The sequence below is a fragment of the Rhipicephalus microplus genome, chromosome 8 (assembly GCF_043290135.1).
Source record: "Rhipicephalus microplus isolate Deutch F79 chromosome 8, USDA_Rmic, whole genome shotgun sequence".
Lineage (NCBI taxonomy): Eukaryota > Metazoa > Arthropoda > Arachnida > Ixodida > Ixodidae > Rhipicephalus > Rhipicephalus microplus.
In genome coordinates, this window is record NC_134707.1 from 51,327,151 (window position 1) to 51,348,688 (window position 21,538).

Consider the following 21,538-nt stretch of genomic DNA (forward strand, 5'->3'; position numbering starts at 1 on the left):
GGCGTTATCATTTTCCCCAACTCACCCCTATGGTCAATAAATAGTGAGCTGGCATAGAATGCTGGTCTGTTGAAGTAGACGCAAGTGTAAACCTCAGTCGAATAGTAGTGATGCAGAAGAATGAACAATTGTTTGGCAAACAAAAAAAGAAAGAAACACCCAAACCCTGTTGGGGTCTTTCTTGCGCATGCGCAGTGGCCTCGGTGCCGATGATCTCTGGGGCCCCGTAACAATTGGGGCCCTTATTCGAAAACTGCCTAATGTCTGCGGTGGTATTTACTAATAGATTGGGCAAAAGCAACACTGTACGCAAATAAGCATTCTAGGTATAATTCAGATTGTCCATTTAACTCTTGGTATGCACATGGCTCAATTTTTTAGTAAAATAGTTCATTCACGAGGAATGGACCAGTCTGCAAATAAACTGGAATTAGAGTTATCGTATAACTGTTAAGGAAACTAACTGTTAAGGAAACTGTTAAGGAAACTCGCAGCGCAAATGGAAACGCGTGATGGGTCGTTCTTCGAAAATCCATTGTTGTTACCGTGGTTTTAGAGGGTTTCCATCAGTGCCTAATCGGAGATACCCTCCATAGTGAGAACGGGGCTGTCCTCATTTAAAAAAAAGAAAAGAAGAAGCAAAGCTGAACGTCGTTGCGCGCTGAACCATGCGCGCGCAGTGAAACTAATCACACGTGCACGACGTCGAAAACGAAGAGCGAACGACATGGACCACGGAAAGCTATTCAGTTAAGTGCCTTAAATATCCAGCATGGCTACACATATGTGATGCTAACTATAAGTGTGGCGCTGCCTACGCAAAAGTTGTTTTCTTTTAGATGCGAAGCAGCTCTTTGACCAGCCTGTGTAACGCTGTCTGGCCGTGCCTCCTTGCCAACGTGCAGCATCCCGCTCCCCTTGCCGCAGTTGCTGGAATGATGCCAAGTAGGTCAAGTCGCAGCTGCATGTTGACGTCACTCTTTCCCTCGTCCACAGAAGCTGCTGGCTCCTCCGCCAGCTCGCAACACACTTCTCTCTCACTGCACCCTCTCCACCACCCACAAAGCTTGACCACATGTCGAGTGGAAACACTAGACAGATTTAGTGGCACGTCCACAGCAGCCGCACGGACGTGGCCTGCCATTACAAATAGCTAGCAGACTGCGTCCATATGGATGCTGCGGACGCGTGACTACATCTGTCTACTCTTTAGGCTCGCTTATCTGCGATGAAACTTACACGAAACCCAGCCCGCCTCCCCTATCTCTGCATTTCAAATAAACGTTTACACGCGTCGACACCCTTTTCAATGGGGTCAAAGCCGTGCGCACCACTGCTGCTTCGCATACTATCGGGATTCCCTTCGAGGAGATGGTCCATAGTTTTTGGTTTGTAGGGGGGAGGGGACATTTGCGCATGCACCCGTGGCAAAAAGACTGGTGGAAATGTCTGCTCGTGAGGCGCAGGCTCGCCTGCCCACCTTATACACCTGCATGCAATAACAAGCATTCGCTCTTGCTTGGGACTCAACGGGGCCACGAACGCGTCGCCACCGCTTCACACTTCCTCGGCAGCGGGGCGACCGTGGATGATGCATGCTGGTGCCAAAATGACAAAATCCGGGGCAAAGTTCTTACATTTTCCGCAGCGAAAATTTTTTATATCAAGGTTGTCTCTCGCTGTTACCTTGTTACATAGAGGTCACAAATACATGTGTTTCTATGGAGTAACGGCGGGGAATAGAAAAACATTATATTGAGGAATTTGTTATATGGAGGTTCGTTATAAGCAGGTTTAACTGTATATCCAAGACGGGTAAACAAGTTCCTCCTCCTCCACGTGTAATTTCTTCTCAGTTCGTGGATCATCTCACACAAGATGAAAAGTCACAAACACTCCACTAAAAAATTTCTGGCTTGGTGATGAAGTCTTATTTCACTTCCCCACCCTTAAGCACAGCTTTAACAGTTTGCATGAAAATTTGTTTATTTGCTGGTGGTTATTTCCAGCGGTTACTGTTGCCGGAGCTTATTTCCATATACACAAGTGTTCCTTCTGTAAGTTCTTCACAAAGTTTGTGTGAAAATACAGGCTACATTCAGGTTGCTAAAGTTGCTGGAGTGCAGGGTAGGCACGTGCGATTCAAGCGTGGATCCATGGTATATGCTTTTTCCGATCTTTAAAAACCTACTGTTCCCTTCGTATGCACCTTTTCATGGTAAACACAAAGGAAAATTCAGTTGGACTGATTACACATCAGTGCTACCTTCGCAGGTGTTTTGTTAGTCAGGGCATTGATCCTGCTTCTACATTTCAGAAGCATTGCCATCTGCGTCTGCTTCATGACTTTAAGTTTGGCACGCTGTTTTGCGTTAGCGTAATCGCGCCAGCCCTGCATTTATAATTTTCGAGGTACCACTTGCAGTCCTTCCTGCTCTGAGTTTACGTTGCTATTCCTTTAGAGCAGAAATATCTGTATAGCAAATGAAGCAGGCATAATGGTTTTTCAACTGTTTGCCAAGCCCTTTATGCCAGCTTAGGCACAAGAGGGAGAGTGTCCGCCCAAATGCTCGTTCCTTTCGAGCATCACTCTCACAAGGCATTTGCATTTTAAAAGACCTCAGCCTCGAAAGTGCAGGCCCTTGCCGAATTGCCAGTTGGCGTCACCACGCACACGCAAGCCTGTGAACATCAGAGAGCGAAGTCGGACTTGGCTCCTCGCTTCGTGCACTTGCAGCGCCGAGCACTTCGGATCTTCGAACTCTCTTACTCCGTCTTCACCGTCTGCGTCACGTTCTCGCCTTCCTCGTCACTGTCCTCCATCTTGAATTGAAAGTGGCGAGCACGGAGGTGCAACTTCAGCTTGTAGTTGTTGGCGAGCCCCTTACCGCAATGTGGGCAGTAATGCGGGTACTCACCCGCGTGCAACATTTTCTCGTGCTTCCTGACGCTGCCCATCTCGGTGAAGCGCTGGTTGCACTGACTGCACTGGTAGGGGCGCTCACCCGTGTGCGTCCGCATGTGGGACTTAAGGTGCACCTTTTGGTTGAATGTCTTACCGCACTCTGCACAGGCGTGCATCTCGGCATCGTCGGTGTGGAGCTTCCTGTGGCGGTTCAGGTTGGACGCGACGTTGAAGCGCTGACCACACTCTTCGCACTCGTACGGCTTTTCCTTGGTGTGCACACGCATGTGCGTCTCAACATCGTCTGCCCGGTAGAATCCCTTCTGGCAGATGTAGCAGGAAAATGGCCGCTCGCCGGTGTGAGTCCGCTCGTGCATCTTGACGTGGGCCCTGGGTGTGGGAAGGTGGGAGAGAGAGGGATCAGCAAACATGCGAACTTTGCAGCATTAAAACTGGTAAACATACACACGGCCTAGACAAAACATTTGTGAAATAATGCTTTGTCACTTTAGAATGTTGCTCAGCCAGGCTCATTAGATAACGAGCACCAAAATAAAGCAGAGATTACATAAACGCAAGTTCACCAATGAAATAATATGGAAAATTAGACCAGTTTATAGAAATTACATTATGCAATGCATTCGGTGCACTCTAAACAAACAAGAGGTGTATTGCCTTTGTTGCACCATTCACAGTAGTATGATTTTCATCTGCCTTTCTCCTCTATTGTTGCATTATAAACAGCCTTCACAGCTTCACACCGACACGCTGAGAATGATTCAGCAAAGTCTGCCCTGCTTTTTTCATCGTTTTCCAAAGTGCACCTGATGCAGCGACAACATGGCAGTCATGTTCTGATCTTTTCAAAGGTAAAGGGAAAAAATTAAGGGAAAAAAATTAAGAGAAAAAGCGAAAACTTAAGCGAAAAAATTGGCGGCATATCTGCATGCTTTGCTGCAAATGTCGTCGAAAGATGAGTCTTCTGCCAGCCATCTTTTTGGTGCACAGCATCGCAATTTCAGTGCAGCATAAAAAAACACTAAAGTCTTTAGAATTACGTATCTATGTATTTTATATTAAAGGAACACACCACCTAATACTTACGTATTGATTTTGCACCTCAGATATACGTAACATTTGCTTTTTGATCGACAATGTTCAGAAGTATGAACTCATCCACCAGTTCAAGATGGCTGGGCATTCAGTAAGTGCCTAAACTGGTGGCTAATCCATGCGGTAAATAGACAGACAAAATATCTGCATTCGAGTATCCTAAAAAAAAAACTACCGTCCTTGAAGTCAATGGGCAAAGCATTGCAATACGTTGAGTGCTAGAGTTGGGCAGCGGCAGCAACTCGCGCAGGCTGCATTTACTGAGGTGCCCCTGCGACTCTCGAGAAGCAGGCACAATTTTTCACTGCAACCACTGGAACTGAGGTGATATTTACTAAGCGTTATGCGGCACTAATCTCCGAGCCTTCATGGGCAAAAGTGGGGCTCCACAGACCTATTTTGACAGCAGGCTTTGTCTGATTGCCTGAAGAGCCAAGGTGCCGTAGCAGGCACACATATTTTTTCACGGTGTATGCTACCGTAATACACGGCAAGAAGAGGAACCAAAATATGTGCCCAATGTGCTCAGCATCCAAGTGCTTCCATGACAGTAGCTAGCTTCTCGACGGGGTTCGACACTACGTCCCTTGAACACCTGTGCCCGCATGAGCTGCTGCTGCCACGCCACTTCAGTGCTTGCCACATTGCGATGCTATGTGCTCTCAGATTTCCCCCAGGAGTGAATAAAATGAACCTCTATGTCTATTCGCTCATTTCAAGTAGCATAACACTTCTTGGAATATTCGAAGTGCTTGAGTATTTGCCCATCGCTACAGACCTACGCTTGTTGCGAAGGCAGCAAATGAAATCTCCGTGAGACCAGAGACTTACTTTCTGTCGCTGGTGTAATTGCAAAAGGAGCACTTGTGTTTGCCCAGCGGCTTCTTCCGGTGCGTTGTCTGCCAGTGCCGGTGCAGGTGCTTGGCCGCCGAGAACGCGTCGCCGCACGCCTCGCAGCAAAACACGACGCACTGGGTAGTTATGGCGTTCTTGCCTGCAACAGGCAACATCAACAGTACTTTTATGGCTGCCACTTTATTGGAAGGGTAATGAAGTGACATCCTACACTTGTAGAACAATAAGGACATCTCCAGCGCTTTTGCAATGGCAATGCATCTCGATGAAATCTGCAAGGAACTTCGATTTATGCGATACAATAGCCTTGAGAGATGCACACAATAAATCTCTCCAGGTATCAAAACTGAAACCTCGAGATGTTTGTGTAGTTTGATTGCCCTGTATGAATCGATACTTCGAACCAAATTTTAGCGGCGCACACTGCCTTTAAGATATTTCAATATGGCTTTAAAGAAAGCGCGAGTACACATTTGAATTAGCAGCACCTCGCAACACTGCCCCTGGTATGACATACATCGAGGCCCCGTACGCTCCACGAATAAAGCGAGTGTTTGGTTGATTTGTTTACCTAACCAGTACTTTGTGAATGAGTTTATGGTGGCACTGGCATTCCTTTCACGAGTTCAACAAGCGGCTTCTGCACCACAGTATTCGTTAAAAAAAAGCGCAGTGATTGTGCAAGGCAAATTCAGGAATTTCCTGCACCTACGCCTGAGCTAGTGCCGAGCTTGCTCAGCACCAGATGGCTGGAACCGCAGCGGACGACAGATTGGAATCGGTTTTCATCGCGTCCAAGAAGTAAGTCGATGGTCTTAATTTGTGCTCTCTTAATAAGCTATTGATGGTGAAACTTTCGAGATTGGGGCCCTCGTGGTACAATTTAATGATCTAAACTGATTTGTTGTTCCACTGAAGTGTCCCTTCATATTGAGACCAGCTTCGGTGCTTGTATAAAATGTCGAAAATGTGCGTTGTGATGAAGCCCTTGCTGAACAACCCGCACTCACGTTTCCTGCGTCCCTTCTTTTGCGGCTGTGGGAATGTCTTCACAAGCGCAGTGCAGGGTTCTTGTTCAACCTCCTCTACCTTTTTCCGGCCTCGGCTCCTATAGATTCTGGTCGTCTGCACAACATCGAAAAATGATCCATCAAAAAGAGGTGACAACCAAGGTTTGTCAGGTCTGAAATGTGAGAAGGAGCCAAAATATCAAGTAAACCAAAATATCAAGTATCAAGAAAAGTAGCCATGTTTAGCTTGAGAGCAGCCAGCAAAGTGGCCCCATAATGAAAAAACAGTGGATGTGCATCTATCATGGCATCAAGAGCAATAGTCAGAGCTAAAGCTCTGACTATTGACTATTGTAGTAAGTTCGGGACCACAAAATAAAGAGAAATCACGGAATGCATAGAAATTAACAAAGCTACCAATACCTCGATTTACAGATTCTGCAGAAATTCTCTGGCCTACACTGCTTTTATTGCACAAGCAAAATGATTGCTGACACAATTAAACTACAGTGCACTCTTTCTGCATTGTTTTTTGCAGGGGCATGTACAGCAGGTCATCTGATTTGGTCAACATTAGCTTTTCTGCAGAGAGTTAAAACAGAATTTGCAAGAATAGAATGGTTTGCATAGAATAGGATAAACCGGAGATCATTGACGAAGAACCGACATTTGGTCGAGGTGGATGATGTTAAATATGTTGAATGGATTCAGCGAGATACAACGGGGACAAAGGTAAAAACACGAACACCAACACTTTTCTCGCAAATAACTTTATTAGCACAGAAACACGTCTTTTAAAGCACAACTTATAACGATGCAAACACACACCGATGACGTCAACAAGGGATGAAAAAATAAATAAAAATAAGATTAAGGTTGGACTTAGCATAACTGTATCAGGAGACAAAACTATTCAGGAAATAAATTTTTGTGTCATGCAAGGCGATTGAGAGGATGTTTAGACAACTAGAGCCTTTTCTGTGGATGTAACAAACTTCCATAATTTCTCTGGTGGCCTGATCCACATGTGCAAAAATACGGGGTCTGCAAATATCATTGTACACTCAAATCTCATCGTAACAAAATTGCATCTTACAAGAAAATAAGCTTGTTATATCCAAAAATTCGTTATAAAGATATATTTTTAACACTCTATATATTGCAAGACTATTTTTCATTTCTTTTGCTAAAACCAATATTTCGTTATACCCGGGTTTGTCATATCAAGGTTTGAGTGTATATCTATGTTCATTATAATGTCTTGTCAGATGTAAGGATTAGAGATCATCGGGAGAGGCCTTCATCTTACAGTGGCCATGAACTGGCTGAGAGTTGTAATAATGATGATAAACTTTTTTGACATAGCAGAAGTCTAGTGTGTAGCCACAGCCCACCGAATTTTTTCTCTACTGTCCCGTGTGTAGAACACGGGACACGCTTAATCACTGTGAGGTAGGAGAGATTTAACCCCTTACCTGTATTGGACAAACACGGCCCGTCCTTCCAAACTGTGCCCAAACTATTTAGAATGAGTGAGACTCGCCTGCTTGGGATAATATCTCCACACATGCTTTTTAAACGAGACTTGCCAATTTCCAAGCTAGTTAGCATGTGGCTTCACAGATGGCAGCACTTGCTTGGCAAGCTTCATTATTTTAATTACCATTGCACATTTTCTCGCGACTTGTTTTTAGAAAATGTTGTGCAGCAAAGGCAATGCGTGCGCAGCTTGTGCATTGTCACGAAAAAGATGCTATTTGTCATCGTACCGCTCTTCAAGCACTAATAGAGACACTTATGCTTACCTTGATGATTAGAACTGTTACTTTTGCCAGTTTCTAGACGTTGACATTCATTCACGATTCCTGAAAGACACTATAGGCCACGTGACGAAAACTTTGCTATGTTACTTTTTATACATGCTTCTATTTTTTTTCAGTAATGAAAATATGCCTCTTAGAAGCAAAATGTACAATATTAAGTAGAAAACAAATAAACTGTTCAGGCACAAAAACTAAAGAAAAAAAAACATTTAAGAGGTTAAACGAACCTTTTGCCCTAGTTAACGGAAACACAGGGAAATTTGACATCATCAGCATGATGTGTATGCACAGGGTAAACTTGGACAGCCTTTTTTTATACTGTAGCTAAATCTAAGAACACGGGCTTTCACTTGAATGCAAATGTCTGCGTGACACGAAATGTTTGAGAAAGTTATATTCTGGTTTTGTATGGGACGATACCGTTCAAATAAATGCTCCAGCCTTTAGGTAAATATGGCAACCTAACCGCCAGGTTAGAAGCGTTATGCACTGATAGAGCAGCAATTCACATTTGCCATGGAAACAACATGCTCAAACTCATGCTCTCGGGCTTGGCAGTGTAACACCACAGTAACGAAGTAACGGTGCTAAGGTAAAAAAAACGGTGCTATGATACGAGTAATGAACAAAATAAAATGCAAATAGATAGCCACCACACCTGGCACGCCTTGGAGGTCATCATCTGTGGCTTCGATGGCTTTACTATAGGCTCTTCTTCTGAAAAGGAACACAGTTTCACTCTAACTACAAATGCACTATAAAGCAGAGCTTTTATATACATCATTGCTGTACAAACATGCAGTCACATACATGGCGTTAACACATCTTGCCACCTGCCAGCAGCTGTGAAAAGCAGCTACGATGGGATTCCACATCCTCAAGGAAGGTGGGAAACGGGCACCTCTACTGGAACGGCTACTTTTTCTAGCTGCCAGAAAACTGCCCCGCAAGTTCATGCCATCACGCCAGTGTCATCAGAGTTCTTCGATCATACGAGTTGCGAAGCTACGCTTAGTTCCCCAATGTCAAAATCCGCACAACAACATTGGCTGAAATTGCAGGGGTCGACTGATTTAACTGTGATTTGTTGGTGGAAAAAAAAAACAGCAAATAGAAGGCATGGCATTTCCGTGTGTTTCGGTGCTGAAGCCTGCCAGAGATGCCGCTCTGATGAGGCTAGCAGCCTTCGTTGCGAATGAGGATTACCTATATTTTGCAGACCGTACCATGTTTGTAGAACTCGTCGACTTTTCTTGACAGCATTTTCAATTCTTGCTGCAGCAACATGCACAATAACAATAAACAGTCCAGTAACTGTGATGACGCGGTTCTCTTTGTGTTACTGCCCCCAAAGTGTGCCACATTTCCAGTCCTCCACAATTTTGCCCACGGACATGTCTGCATTTGAGCTTCACAACTGGTAAGACTGAAGAACTCCAGTGAAATCATGGGGGCAGCCAGCTCTCCCAAAGGTGAAAAAAGCTTTTTTTGTTACACTCAAGCCTCATTAACACGAAGTCACACCTGCTACAAAAATACTTCTTTATATATGAAAATTCGTTATATATTTGTAGCACTGTATCTATGACAGAGCTATTCTTAATTTACTTCGCTATAACCAATAGTTTGTGATATCTGGTATTGTTAATTGACGTTTGAGTATATTATTTTTTTGAATACCACACATAGTGCTACATTGAATAATCAGGATCAAAGTATGCCTTTTTTTCGCAAAAATTTAGTAACAATGCATCAACTGTTACACAAAAATGAGTTCATTATATCCGAAAATTTGTTACAGATATATTCCTAATGTTATAGTAGTTATTGCATAACTATTGTTCATTTACTTCATTATATCCAATATTTCGTTATATTTGAGTTCTTTATATCAACATTTGAGTCTACTTCATAAAAAAAGGCACAAGCTTAGGGTAAAATGGAGGCTTCAAGAGGTGAAAAATTCGTGAACACACGGTTCTGCGAAAGGGGCCCTGTGACACGACTTGGGTGTGTCTTTTTCATCGGTTCTTCTGGTGTTGTGCAAAGCACCGATATCGTTGCGTAAGTGGCAACGCGGAAATAAAAGCCGTCATAATTTTAATTCAAGGGACAAACTACCCCGATTTCGGACTACGGCGACACACATTGGCTATTTTTGTTATGGGAAGTGACGTTATGTCATGTGGTGTGATGACAAAGACCATTCGCTTTTGATTAGCCAGACACAACAAGTAGCATGCATTAATCGTATGTTGGTAGCTAGGCCATATGAGTGAATGCTAAAAACAGCAAAAACTCTCTTTATACTCTCTCAGAAAAAAAACATTCCTGTTTCCAAATGATGTATTTTCAGGACAACGCACACCAGACTAAGTCTGCAAACGAGGCTGCGCCTCGTTGGTACGCCAGCAACTAAAGATGGAAACGCATGCCACGTTTTTAGCGAGCCAAAAAATGCAACGTGTGGCAGACGCCGACGTTGCCGTCGAACGCCTCTTGCATGCAAGCCGAGAAGTGACCCGCCCGAAGTGTACGTATCTTACACAGTGTGACCGTGGGAGCGTCTGCTACGCAACGCACGTGGTTCGTAGTAACCATGCTAGCAGAGCCATCAAGAAGAGCGGTAGCGTGGTATTAGGTGATTGCTTTGTGGGGTTTAACGCCCCAAAACCACTGTTTGATTATGAGAGACGCCGTAGTGGAGGGCTCCGGAAATTTTGACCACGTGGGGTTCTTTAACGTGCACCCAAATCGGAGTACACGGGCCTACAACATTTCCGCCTCCATCGGAAATGCAGTCGCCACAGCCGGGATTTGATCCCGCGACCTGCGGGTCAGCAGCCGAGTACCTTAGCCACTAGACCACCGTGGCGGGGCGTGGTATTAAGTGAAGGCCACCATGAAGTGACATTTCGGGTATGTCTTTACGAGATGCGCGCTGTGATTGGAAACGGTCCTTGACGTCGGCAGGCGAGCTAAATGCGAAAAAAAAAAAAAAAGTTCCCGTTGTCATCTTATCGAGTTTTGAACTTTGAGGACTCATAACTTTACTCTTTGTGCACCCATCTCCATCAATCTTGTTGCATTCGTCTCAGCAATCATTGCTACATGCATTGCAGTGCTAAATAAAGCTGTCACAAAAGTGTCAGAGATCCCCTTTAAATAAAACAAGTGCTTCAGACAAGATTGGTTTTGTACTTCCATTCTGCACACTATAAATTAAATTCCTGCTAAACAAAACATATTTTCCTGGTCTCTTCAGGTTCTGTTTAATGAGTCTATTGTATTATTTGCATACTGACACCCCAAAACTGACAATGTAGCCCACACAGAGCCTTCAGGAGATCTTCAACAACCCCAATGCTAAAGGCTATGACCAAAAAGAAAGCTTACTAGAAGTTTGTGGTGGCTGCCGCAGGACCTTCATGTGTACGATGGTGAGTTTCTGCGGCGATGTTTTCGAAAGAGGCCCACCACTCTGCTGGTTGAAGGTGCGAATCGGCATGCAAATAGGCTTCCCTACATCTTTGGCTTTCACCAACATGGTGACTCTAGATTGGCTAGCGACGGGCACCGGCGATGTTTTAAGCCCCTGCGGTGTGGTGCTCCCGGAGGGCTGCAGAATGCACCTACGCACAATCACGGGACCTGCTGTACCCGCCGGCAAGCGAGATCCGGCCACGATCACTTGACCCTTGGGCGCCGCTTCGGAGGAGGCGATGGAAGGAATAATTTTCACCTTCTTCCCTTCGGGAATCTCGGTGCCGGCGGGAGCGGGCCTCTTTTCTGAACCCAGGATGACGGATGCAGTCGTAAGCTCCCTGGCCGACAGGACTTGCACACCGCTGGCGAAGTCGACAGCGTAGCAGTGGTCGTCTTTGTGGGGGGAGCTCGCCGTTTCACGCTCACTCGTTCCACCAACTATCACAGATGGCTGCCTATCCGCGGCGTCGCTGTCCAAGTCTTCAGTGGTCGAGACTGTCTCGCAGGCTACGTCGAGGTTAGCTCCATCGATTATGAGCTGCAGCGGGTTGGGCTCCTCGATGTGCCCCACCGTTTCGTTCGCGGCGCACACCGACGGACCGCAAGCTGCCTTGTTGGCAACTGCTTCCACGGCCACGTGCTCAGTCATCGTCGAAACACTGTTCTCAGTTTCAACTTTCGGGAAATCATAATTGTCGTCCTGGTTTTCTTGTTTCAATAGCTCGCACACTTCATCCAGTTTTGCGGCTGCTTTGTCCTGAACAGTGCCATCTAGCTGCGCCTTGGCCCTGATTGAAAGAGAATGAAGCACCTGTGAGTGACCTTTTGTAGTTAGAGAGGCAAGACTGCATACACTGGTGCAATATTGTATACGATTTGTGACAGAACATTCTATGGTACTGGAAAGATTGGTCAAGGCTTGTCTTAGAGTCAGACATAAAAATAGCAACCCGAGAAGGCAGTGCTGTAAATCACTTTGTTGTCTGCCAGGGCAAAGAATGGGCACCAAACAGACGAACAAACTGTTCCGTCCAATATAAAAGAATACAGCATGGTCTCCAGACGATTTGGATTGGGTTGGTACATAAGCACTTGAATCGAAGAATCGAATTAGCCTGCTTTTAGCCGGGCGTAATGTATTCCCACGACCGACAACAGTTTGCAAAAATGGCAACTAGCAAAACCGATTTGGGCGAGTGTACATGCTTGGCTGGGGAAGCCCAGCGCAAAAGAGGACGACAATGCACAAACGCAGCACACAGTTTGTACTGCGTTCGTGCGTCCTCATTATTTTTCTGCACTGCATTTCCCCAGCTAGGCAACTGGCACACCCATTGAATGTCTCGTAAAATAGCAACACCACCTAAAGCAATGCCCCTCAGTACTCGTATTATGGTAAAGTAGTTCTATGCTGAAGCATTCCAGAATTCTCTCAGCAGACAATAAAAAATTGAAGCATTCTTCCAGATTGCTTGCTCTTCACCTATTGGCTGTTTGCTCCCTTTCGTTCTTTAGTAGTGTTCCATCCTATCACAGAATGTTTTCGAAATTGCATCCCAGAGAAAAAGCTCTGATTATACTAGCAACTAATATCAATGCCGCAAAGAGTCGCAAAAGAACCCACCTGGCCTTGGCAAGCTGGGCACGTATCTCCTGCAGCTGCTTGCACAACTGCACCACATCGCAGCCCGATGGGACTTGAATAGTGGCCACTTTCTGTGGCTGCTGCTGAGAGGGTTGCTTCTTCTCCACTGGGAAATATACAAGCATCCATTTTAATAAGAACAGACACACAATGATGCCAAGGAAAGTATAGGGGATGTTATTAGCAGTAATCGCAACGTAAATGTGACGAAGAGCTAACTAGTCACCGACAGGGATGCAACCAGTGACCCTCAAAAAACGTGCCCGATGCTCTACCAACTGAGCTACAACAACCTAATGTCACGAGTTTTACCATCACAAGTTCATTGTTAGAGAAGAAAATCCAGGTTGAAGCTTCAATTGAAATTTCTCGCCGAAACCTCCGCACGTGACGTCACTGATTTCGAAATGTATTTCGTATTTCTGAGACGTTAGAGCAATGAAATTTTCTGACACTTCTAATGTTACATCTATGGTCTCTACAGATGACTATGTACTTCATTCTTTACCAAGTAGGAACTACGCAGGACTTAGTAGATGCCGTCCTAATCTACGACATCACGGATCTCAGGCTCGCATCTCTCCACCCGCATACTATTCTTCTCGCGCGTTTTCCTGCAAACCATCATCTCGCGATAGGAATGGAGTATTTGGAATAGTGAATTTGCACTTTACTAAAACATTTCTTTTTAGTGTCCCACAACTAGTTCACCTACCACAAGGGTTTAGTAACGATCAGGTATGTTAGTCTTTGGGATGGCGATGTGCTGCATGCGTGAATGTAGGTGAATCAATGACACAGAGCAAGCTATCAATGCACAATAATCAGTGAACTACTCTTGTGAAAATGCTGTTCACTTTCGTGCAACACCTATTCCTTAATGAAAGGATCAACCACGTCATTTTTTCTTCTTTTTCTATGCACGAGTCGTACTAAATGATCAAACTTCAGGTTTGCAATTTTTGGCCAATGCCCTAATCAGTATATCTGTGATGTCGCAGATGTTAAGCCACATTTTCTTACACAACAGTGCCCCACCAAAGCTCCCCAGAATTTGCTGCATTAGTTCTCTGCTTCAGAACGAAATGCTGTCACTCTTTCATCGATTAAGAATTACCTAGGCGCTGAAGGATGCCAACAAAATCCATGATGTAGCGAGAGTGTGTGCACGAATTTCAACACAATGGTACATAAACTGTCTTTCCATTCTTGCGCCTTTTTTCTGGTTTGCGAAGCACCATGGCTTGGCAACAGTGCTGCTTTTGTATTGTGGATGAAGGAGCCACAATTACAAGTCCATTTCTTTTTAATGCTCCTTTAAAGCTGAACTACAACGAAAAACTGTAGTACACATTTTTTTAGGTCCTATATTGTATCAAACAATACAGGAGAGAGCCGAGATCTCAAGTCACTATTTTTATTCATAAAAGAAGTGATTTAACATTTTCTCAGCGAAATTTTCTTGCAAACTAATGGAACTGTTTGTGGATCAGGAGTTAGGTTATAATGCCACTTTAGCTGTGTGTTTTTTCTTGCAAGAAACAAGGCACCCCTACAAAAGACGTGGAATGTTTGGTATGAGGCTAGCTAATGGTGGCAGCCAAACTTATTCTACGGCATCTGTCACAAGAGAAAATTCTATGTCATTCACATTTAATGACATTCAACAGATACAACAAGATTACGTGCCGTGTGCGGCTACATGGCAGGATATAATGCTATTTGCAGATGATAGTAATTCGTATGCAGCTTAGACTAGAGTGAAATAAAAATTGAAGGGCACTTTGTACATTCCGAAGTGTGATAAACGAAAGCCTGTGCCCATCTGACTAACTCGACTGCTGCAACAAGATGTCTTGACAAAGGAATGTTGCCGTGCGCACCAGTTTGCCATGGCATGATTACCGAGAGGATGCGAGTGGCACAAGCAGATGAACCGTCCGATGCCACTACCACGGCATCACGTGATTCCTGAGACAGTGTGAGGGGGGAGAGGCCACAGCTGGGACTGTTCCAGCCATATAGATCGTCAAACAAAAGTGCAACTCACTCAGACTTTCTCAAAAAATATATCTTGCACTTTGGATGCATTCGGACTCACCCAGACTCACACTTGAGAAAGTTCCCAACAGTCGAACTCACTCGCACTCAAAACTCGCCAAAATATGACACACCCAGACTCGTGGCATGATCCGAGTCTGAGTGAGTCAACTCATGAGTGAATTCTGCAATCTATTGTTCAATGGCATGGATGAATGGACGGTCAGACGCCATGCGTACAAGCCATTGAAAGCTTCTGCCTTCCAAAAAAGCCACAGTGTGTGTAAAAATGTTGTGTACAATAAGGCTTAAGAAAAACTGTTTATAACAGATGTCTGTCCGACTGTGTTCACACCATTGATGGTACTGTCACGGTACCCCAAAACGGACAACCAAGATGTTTAGTACAAGAGCAAACAACCCCTTCAATGCAAAAACACAAACACATCGGCAAAAGCAGAAACACAGCTTCCTCAGTCAATTTCTCAATTCACGAGACTGTTAGAATGCCGCAAACCATCTCTATTGTCTGCACAGAGCGGACACAGCATATGCGCTGCATTTTGACAGTGTTGCTGGAAATATAAATAATCAATCTGTTCAGAATAACGAAGTTTAATAGTTTGGAAGCAGAAAATAAAATGGTGCACTATAACATGAATACACATTAATTGCTACACTAAATTATTTAGTTTCTTATGCATATCTGTATGGGCTCCTCTTTGGTGAGAGTAGAGTGGAATCTCGTCGATACGATTGTTACGGGCATTAAAAATAAAAGTGTATAGTGGGCAACATTTTTCAGTTTTGGTTCCTCGGCCCATACACAGTCTTGGAGCAGACCTCTCCTGTTATTTATCCCGTCAGACCTGTTATTGATCCAACTGACTGGCGCCGTCGCAACACCAAGACAGTGCATGTCTTGTGCATGAAGCCTTTCACAAGGCGTTCTCCGCACCTTCAGGTTGCGGCCAGAATGGCCGCTCTCACAAGGGGGAAATTGGTGGCGGGCATTTACAAGCGACTGCATCACCTGTACAAAATCATCATCACATGGTGCTCTTCACCTTTATCGCTTGTGGGGACACATTTTGAGTTTGTTTTGTGGCTCGGATGTGACTGGTTTTGCCACGTCTTTCGGGCCTATCAAAAGAGCGTAAAGTGCTACGTCTCAGTATTATCCAACAATCACACTATCCAAAACCGAGCTTATCAGCGCTCAGCAAGAACAAATCACGACAAGAGTGTCAGGCCTTTTATCCCCCGTTGCAATACATTTAGGTATTCCTACTTTCTATCGGTATTTGAACTATGGAATAACTTCCTACGGGGTCTGCTCACTCATACAAGCCGATCTTGAGATATACTAGCAAGTAGCGACCTCGTACATAACGATACAACTGTTTGCGGAATGTAATTCGTTGATTCTATGCCATAAGCAGTTTTCATTTGTAGAGTTGTCTAATGTGTGCTCCTCCCTGTTAGTTTTTGCTGTCTTTTTTTTTGCAATATGTAGTCCTATCTAGTCGTCTGTGTCGTTAACCTTTCTTGTTTTGATTTTTTACTACCTTTTGTTACTGTTATCAATTTTGTTCTTCGGTAGATGTGTACAATCTGTATGTTTTTGGAGCCACTCCTGTAAGAGCCTGTTCAGGCTTACAGTATGAATGAATCAATAAATAGGATTACATACATAGTATTTTAATGATTTAGAAAACTCACTGTTCGCACAAGCTTCACTAAGTGACATCAAATGCCAACATGTAGCAGCAAGCTAACAATGATAAACGTAAATGTTATAAGGTACAAACGACAAAGTTTATTGTGTAACAGGCACATTACAGAAGCATTCCGGGGTAATGTCACATGCATAGCTGGATTTCAAGCTTTATTAATGCAGGTAAAGCGAGACCAAGTAAAGGCTAAACATTTTAAGCACAGTTTCATACATATCTTAAATCTTGGGGGAACACTCTTTGCCCCACAAATAGCTCACATAATTTCTATGAGCCAAAGATAATAACCAAAACTTTGTCCTCATACACTACAGTAAAACGTAAGAGGAATACACTCAGCCCTCAAAGCAAAACATAGCTTTTGTGTCGAGTGATCAAGCCACCAAAGATGGCATATCTTGTGATTGAGGCAAACTGCAATGCAACTAATAGGTGCAACGGTACCAGTTTCATAATATTGTTGTGGTTTTGCATCTCAAAACCCCAATATGATTATAAGAGACACTCAGGAAATTTGGCCATCCGTTAATATTTTCTTTAACATGCACATAAACGCTAGATAGATATGTTGGGTGTAATGTCCCAAAACCACCATATTGATTGATTAATGTGTGGAGTTTAACGTCCCAAAAGCACTATATGATTATGATAGACGCCGTAGCAGAGGGCTCCAGAAATTTCGACCACCCGGGGTTCTTTAACGTGCACCCAAATCTGAGCACATGGGCCTACAGTATTTCCGCCTTTATCGGAAATGCAGCCGCCGCAGTCGGGATTCGATCCCGCGACATGCTGGTCGGCAGCCGAGTACCTTAGCCACCGCGGCGGGGCGTGCACATAAACGCTATCATTTCATGTAAATAAAGTTAAAATGAGAATGAATGTCCCGCAACTTGTTTCCTGAGAGAAAATATGAAATATTTAGTTGCGCAGACTTCATGTCGACTGCTCGCGCTTAATTTTCGCGAACATGCGCACACGAATCTTTTGCAGAACAGGCCACCAGCGTCTTGTTGAAGCTCATGTTCCCCCCCCAAAAAAGCAGTCACGACGCGGCTTTCGTGCTTCGCATTTTTTTTTTTGTCCTTGTTTCGCTTGCCTCACTGTCGCTACGATGCTGCTGTCAGCACTGTGAAACCGCCGGCTCCTACATCGGAGATTCGTAAGCGTCGTTGCCTGCATTCCTATAATATCCTTGTTTGCCGGTAGCGTTCCCCAGTTTCTACGGAGAACACTCATTTTTCGTGTTGCTAACGGGAACAATTTACGATGAATCGCTCGCTCATGTTACTACCTGTTGATGGAAGAATTGTTCGAACGAACGGAAAGCGGCGAGTACACAACACGAGCACGCACGGTTCAAGTTACCGAGCGCTGGCGCGCTTCATCAGATGGCGCATTGCTGAGTGGCAGTTGCAACACGCCAATGCGCCAAAGCTTGAACACCGATCAGCAACAATCAAAGCCCGATCGCAACCTTCAGGGCAGGCAGACGGCGAAACAGAAACAAACTCACTGCTAACTGGCGGTGGCTTCTAAGAGGTAAACTGGCGAATTTAGTGGTCCCACTAGCCTCGCTTCACAGAGGCCTCGCTTCCTGGGGGGACGGGGCCAAGTGTCGACACAAGGATCATAGCACACGACTGCTTTCAGGCCTTGGTAACAGCGTCCTCCTTACTGCAGTTTTAGACAATTCGAGAACAACCGGTGACACCAACTAAAGCGAACGTCTTACGCGTATAAACGTAACCATAGGTAGGGTTAACGGAGGCCAGCTATAAAAGTAGGGCTGCAACACACGCACACGATAACCGTCAGCATCTACAAGGCTAAAGCCAAAGTTATGGTGGCTAGAATTGGGAGGTGACGCCAGCGCCCGCATATTCGCCGAGCGCGCGCGATCCTCGTTTTCAAGCGCCGCCGCGACGGCCACCACGGCGCTCCTGTCGGCATAGTGATGCGGGCGAAGCGCGCGCTCCGCGCTCTCTCGTCGACTCGCCGCTGGGTTCGCTGGTTCGCCTCTGGAAGCGTGTCTGGGTGTGTGCAGTTTTCCGCGTTGATGTCTCGCTTATGGCAAAATGTATTTAGTTGCTGACATGACAGTGTGAGTGCCGACCTTAGGATGAACTCCAGCACTACGAAAGCGAGGCAACGCCACTGCTTTGCTCCTGGCTGCACGAGCGGCTATGTGTCATCGAGGGAGCAAGGTCAGCGTGCTTCTCTTTTCTCTGTTCCCAAAGACCCTGCCCTCTTCGAAGCCTGGCAACGAGCCGTACCCCGTGCCGACAAGTCGTTGGACGTGAAGTCGGCGCTATGTGAGCTTCATTTCGACGAGCAGTTTATTGAGCGTTTTTACACGCATGTGATAAACGGCGAAACTGTTCAGATTCCCCGAGGGAAACCGGTGCTGAAATCTGACGCGGTGCCAACCATATTCCCAAATGTTCCTGCGTATCTTTCAAAGAAAGTGCCGAAGAAAAGGACGTCAAGAACATCCACTTGCGGCCTACCATCGAAAATTCGGCGTCAGGAACCAAGCACGTCTGCTTGCGAGGAGACAGCTGGCTCGTACAGCACAGAAAGCGACAGTAACCAAATACCTGTTCCGAATGTGCCCGCAATTCCCGACGTCCGCAAGTGTGGTCTTCCCAGCGCTTACTGGGCTCGACATCTAATTGCTGGAGCCGACAACGCCACGGTGTTTACAGTTTGCGCACTAGATGGTGACAAGTTGACTATTGACAAGTATGTGCTAATGACATCAGATGAAAACAAACTTCAAGCGACAGCTTTTGTGCAAGCCACAAAAATAAAGACCCTTGACATTACCGACATCGAAATGGCAGAAGAGTTGCTTCGCGACGTCGACTCCATGATACCATGCAGAGGGTTTGGTAAAACTGGTGAATTTGGAGTGAATTTAAAGTACAAGGAGAAGACTTTTGATGGCAGAACCTTCAGCCCATCTTGCCGTGGGGTTGCTCCAACGCCAGAAAAAGCCTGCCCACAATGCAAGCACCTCAGAAGACTACTCCTGAATCGTGAGTCCTACAGGCGAAGAAAAGGCAAAAATGTGGCCCAGTCCCAAAAGCTTTCATACAGGCTTAAGCTGCGAACAGCGCAAGCGAAAAGGAGTCGCCTGAGTGTCCTGCAGGCTAAATCACTCATCAAACAAATGAAAGAAAAGAATGCACGGAATGATTCTACAGCATTTGAAGAAGCAGTGAAGGCCCTACCCATTAAGCAGCAGCAACAAGTCAAGGCGTGCTTTGCTGCGGCTAAAAGAAAATCCACGAAAGGGATGAAGTATGAAAGTGAATGGGCTCTAGAGTGCCTTATTATGTCCATGAAAAGCCCACGCCTCTATGAGCATATACGCAAAAACAACATCATGGCGTTGCCTTCTCGAACATCACTACGTCGATATCTCAAGCGTTACAGGAGTGGATTCGGCCTGAGCGAAAAAGTGTTTGCTGCTGTGGCGGAAAAAACAAAATCTATGGACTTGTTCCAGCGCCATGGTGGGCTGTTAATTGATGAGATTAAGCTATCTGAACACTTGAGCTTGGGAACCGATGGCACCATCGAAGGTTTTGTGGACCTTGGGAAGTTCACACCAGAGAGTGAGCGCTCCGTAGCATGTGACCATGGCCTTGTAGTATTGTTCGTGCCTTTTACAGGCACGTGGCACCAGATTATTGGTGTGTTCGCATCACGCAGCAATGTGAAGTCCGAGACGTTAGGCAAAATAATCCTCGAAGCAGTAGTCATGAGCGAAAACGCCGGTCTGCACGTAGACTTTATCACCACTGATGGAGCTGCGTGGAACAGAAGCATGTGGCACTCATTCGGCATACACGGCAGGAAAGAAAACACAGTATGTAGAAGGCAGCACCCTACAGACCCAGAACGTTTTCTGCACTTCATCTCGGACTTCCCACACCTTCTTAAATGTGTGAGGAACACCTTTGTTCGAACGGGCGTGAAACTGCCAGAAGGCCATGCCAGTGTTGACCCTATTGACTGTGCCCGGAAGCTTGATGAACAGCATGACACGACTCTCAAAGCCATGCCTCATATTAGCAAATCGGTTGTGCATCCCAATGGCTTTGAGAAAATGAGGGTAAATTATGCAGTGCGGCTTTACAGTGATGAAGTCCTCAGAGGCCTTTTCTTGTACAATGCAACCATCGAAGAAAAGCATGGGAGCACAGCGGCGACAGTCAGCTTTGTGGAAAGAATGAGAAGGCTCATTGAGGCCATGACTTCAAGGTGCAGTTCGGGTGCACTTAAGCCTGGAGGGATGCACGAGAAGTGCATTCAAAACTTCTTGACTTACCTGGACGATTGGGAAACAGCTGCTGGCTCCGGAGGTTTCCTAAGCCGCAGTACAGCCGAGGGGCTTCGTGTTACCTTATCAAGCACGCTACACCTTCTCCGCTACCTGACGATGAAGTTGAACTTCAGCTATATGATGACATGCCGCTTGAGTCAGGACCCCCTGGAGAGGCTGTTTGGAATCGTCCGACAAATGTCTGGATGCAATGATCATCCGACTGCCTCCCAGTTCCTAATCTCGGTCAACACTTTGAGCTTCCAGAATTTGGCAAAACCACCGAAAGGAAGCAATGTGTCCTCAGGACTGCTGAGAAGTCTGCTGGGAGCTGACAACGGAAAGGACCTCACTCCTCGGAGGAAATTAGACGAGCTTCTTGACGTAGGAAACCTTGCCGAAGCACATGAAGTGCTCAATGAATACGGCCACGGCACCGAGCATGCAGACATGGTCGTGCAAAGCAGCGATGCCAGACTCATATTCTACATGGCTGGATATGTGGCAAGAAAAAGCGTTGCAAGCACCAAATGTGCAGAGTGCAGCCAGCAGCTCCTACAAGGCGAGAACGATCCATCTCCAGCTGCAGCAT

The 21,538-nt window shown here is 45.5% G+C and overlaps 1 protein-coding gene across 2 annotated transcripts; it reads right to left on the reverse strand.

Moving 5' to 3' along the window:
• Positions 1-1,968: 1,968 nt before the first annotated feature.
• LOC119164471 (uncharacterized) lies at positions 1,969-18,390 on the reverse strand. 2 transcript variants are annotated; one of them, XM_037416665.2, is made up of 7 exons: positions 18,130-18,390; positions 12,817-12,943; positions 11,103-11,980; positions 8,365-8,420; positions 5,884-5,998; positions 4,850-5,012; positions 1,969-3,295 (listed from the first exon to the last, which is right to left on the reverse strand). In XM_037416665.2, coding segments are annotated over exons 1-7 (1,869 nt in total). In that variant the 5' UTR covers positions 18,131-18,390; the 3' UTR covers positions 1,969-2,766. The 2 variants fall into 2 exon arrangements, with proteins under 2 accessions (XP_037272562.2, XP_037272561.2); XM_037416664.2 differs by having other exon boundaries at positions 8,365-8,423.
• Between the last annotated feature and the right edge of the window lie 3,148 nt (positions 18,391-21,538).

What these genes read in the sequence shown, in the direction of transcription:
- LOC119164471 (XM_037416664.2), bottom strand. An exon ending in TGACCTCCAAGGCGTGCCAG is followed by an intron (nt 5,999 to 8,364) that starts GTGTGGTGGCTA and finishes GATGTTGTGCAG; the next exon opens with ACGACCAGAATCTATAGGAG. An exon ending in AAAGAAGGGACGCAGGAAAC is followed by an intron (nt 5,013 to 5,883) that starts GTGAGTGCGGGT and finishes TGCCTGTTGCAG; the next exon opens with GCAAGAACGCCATAACTACC.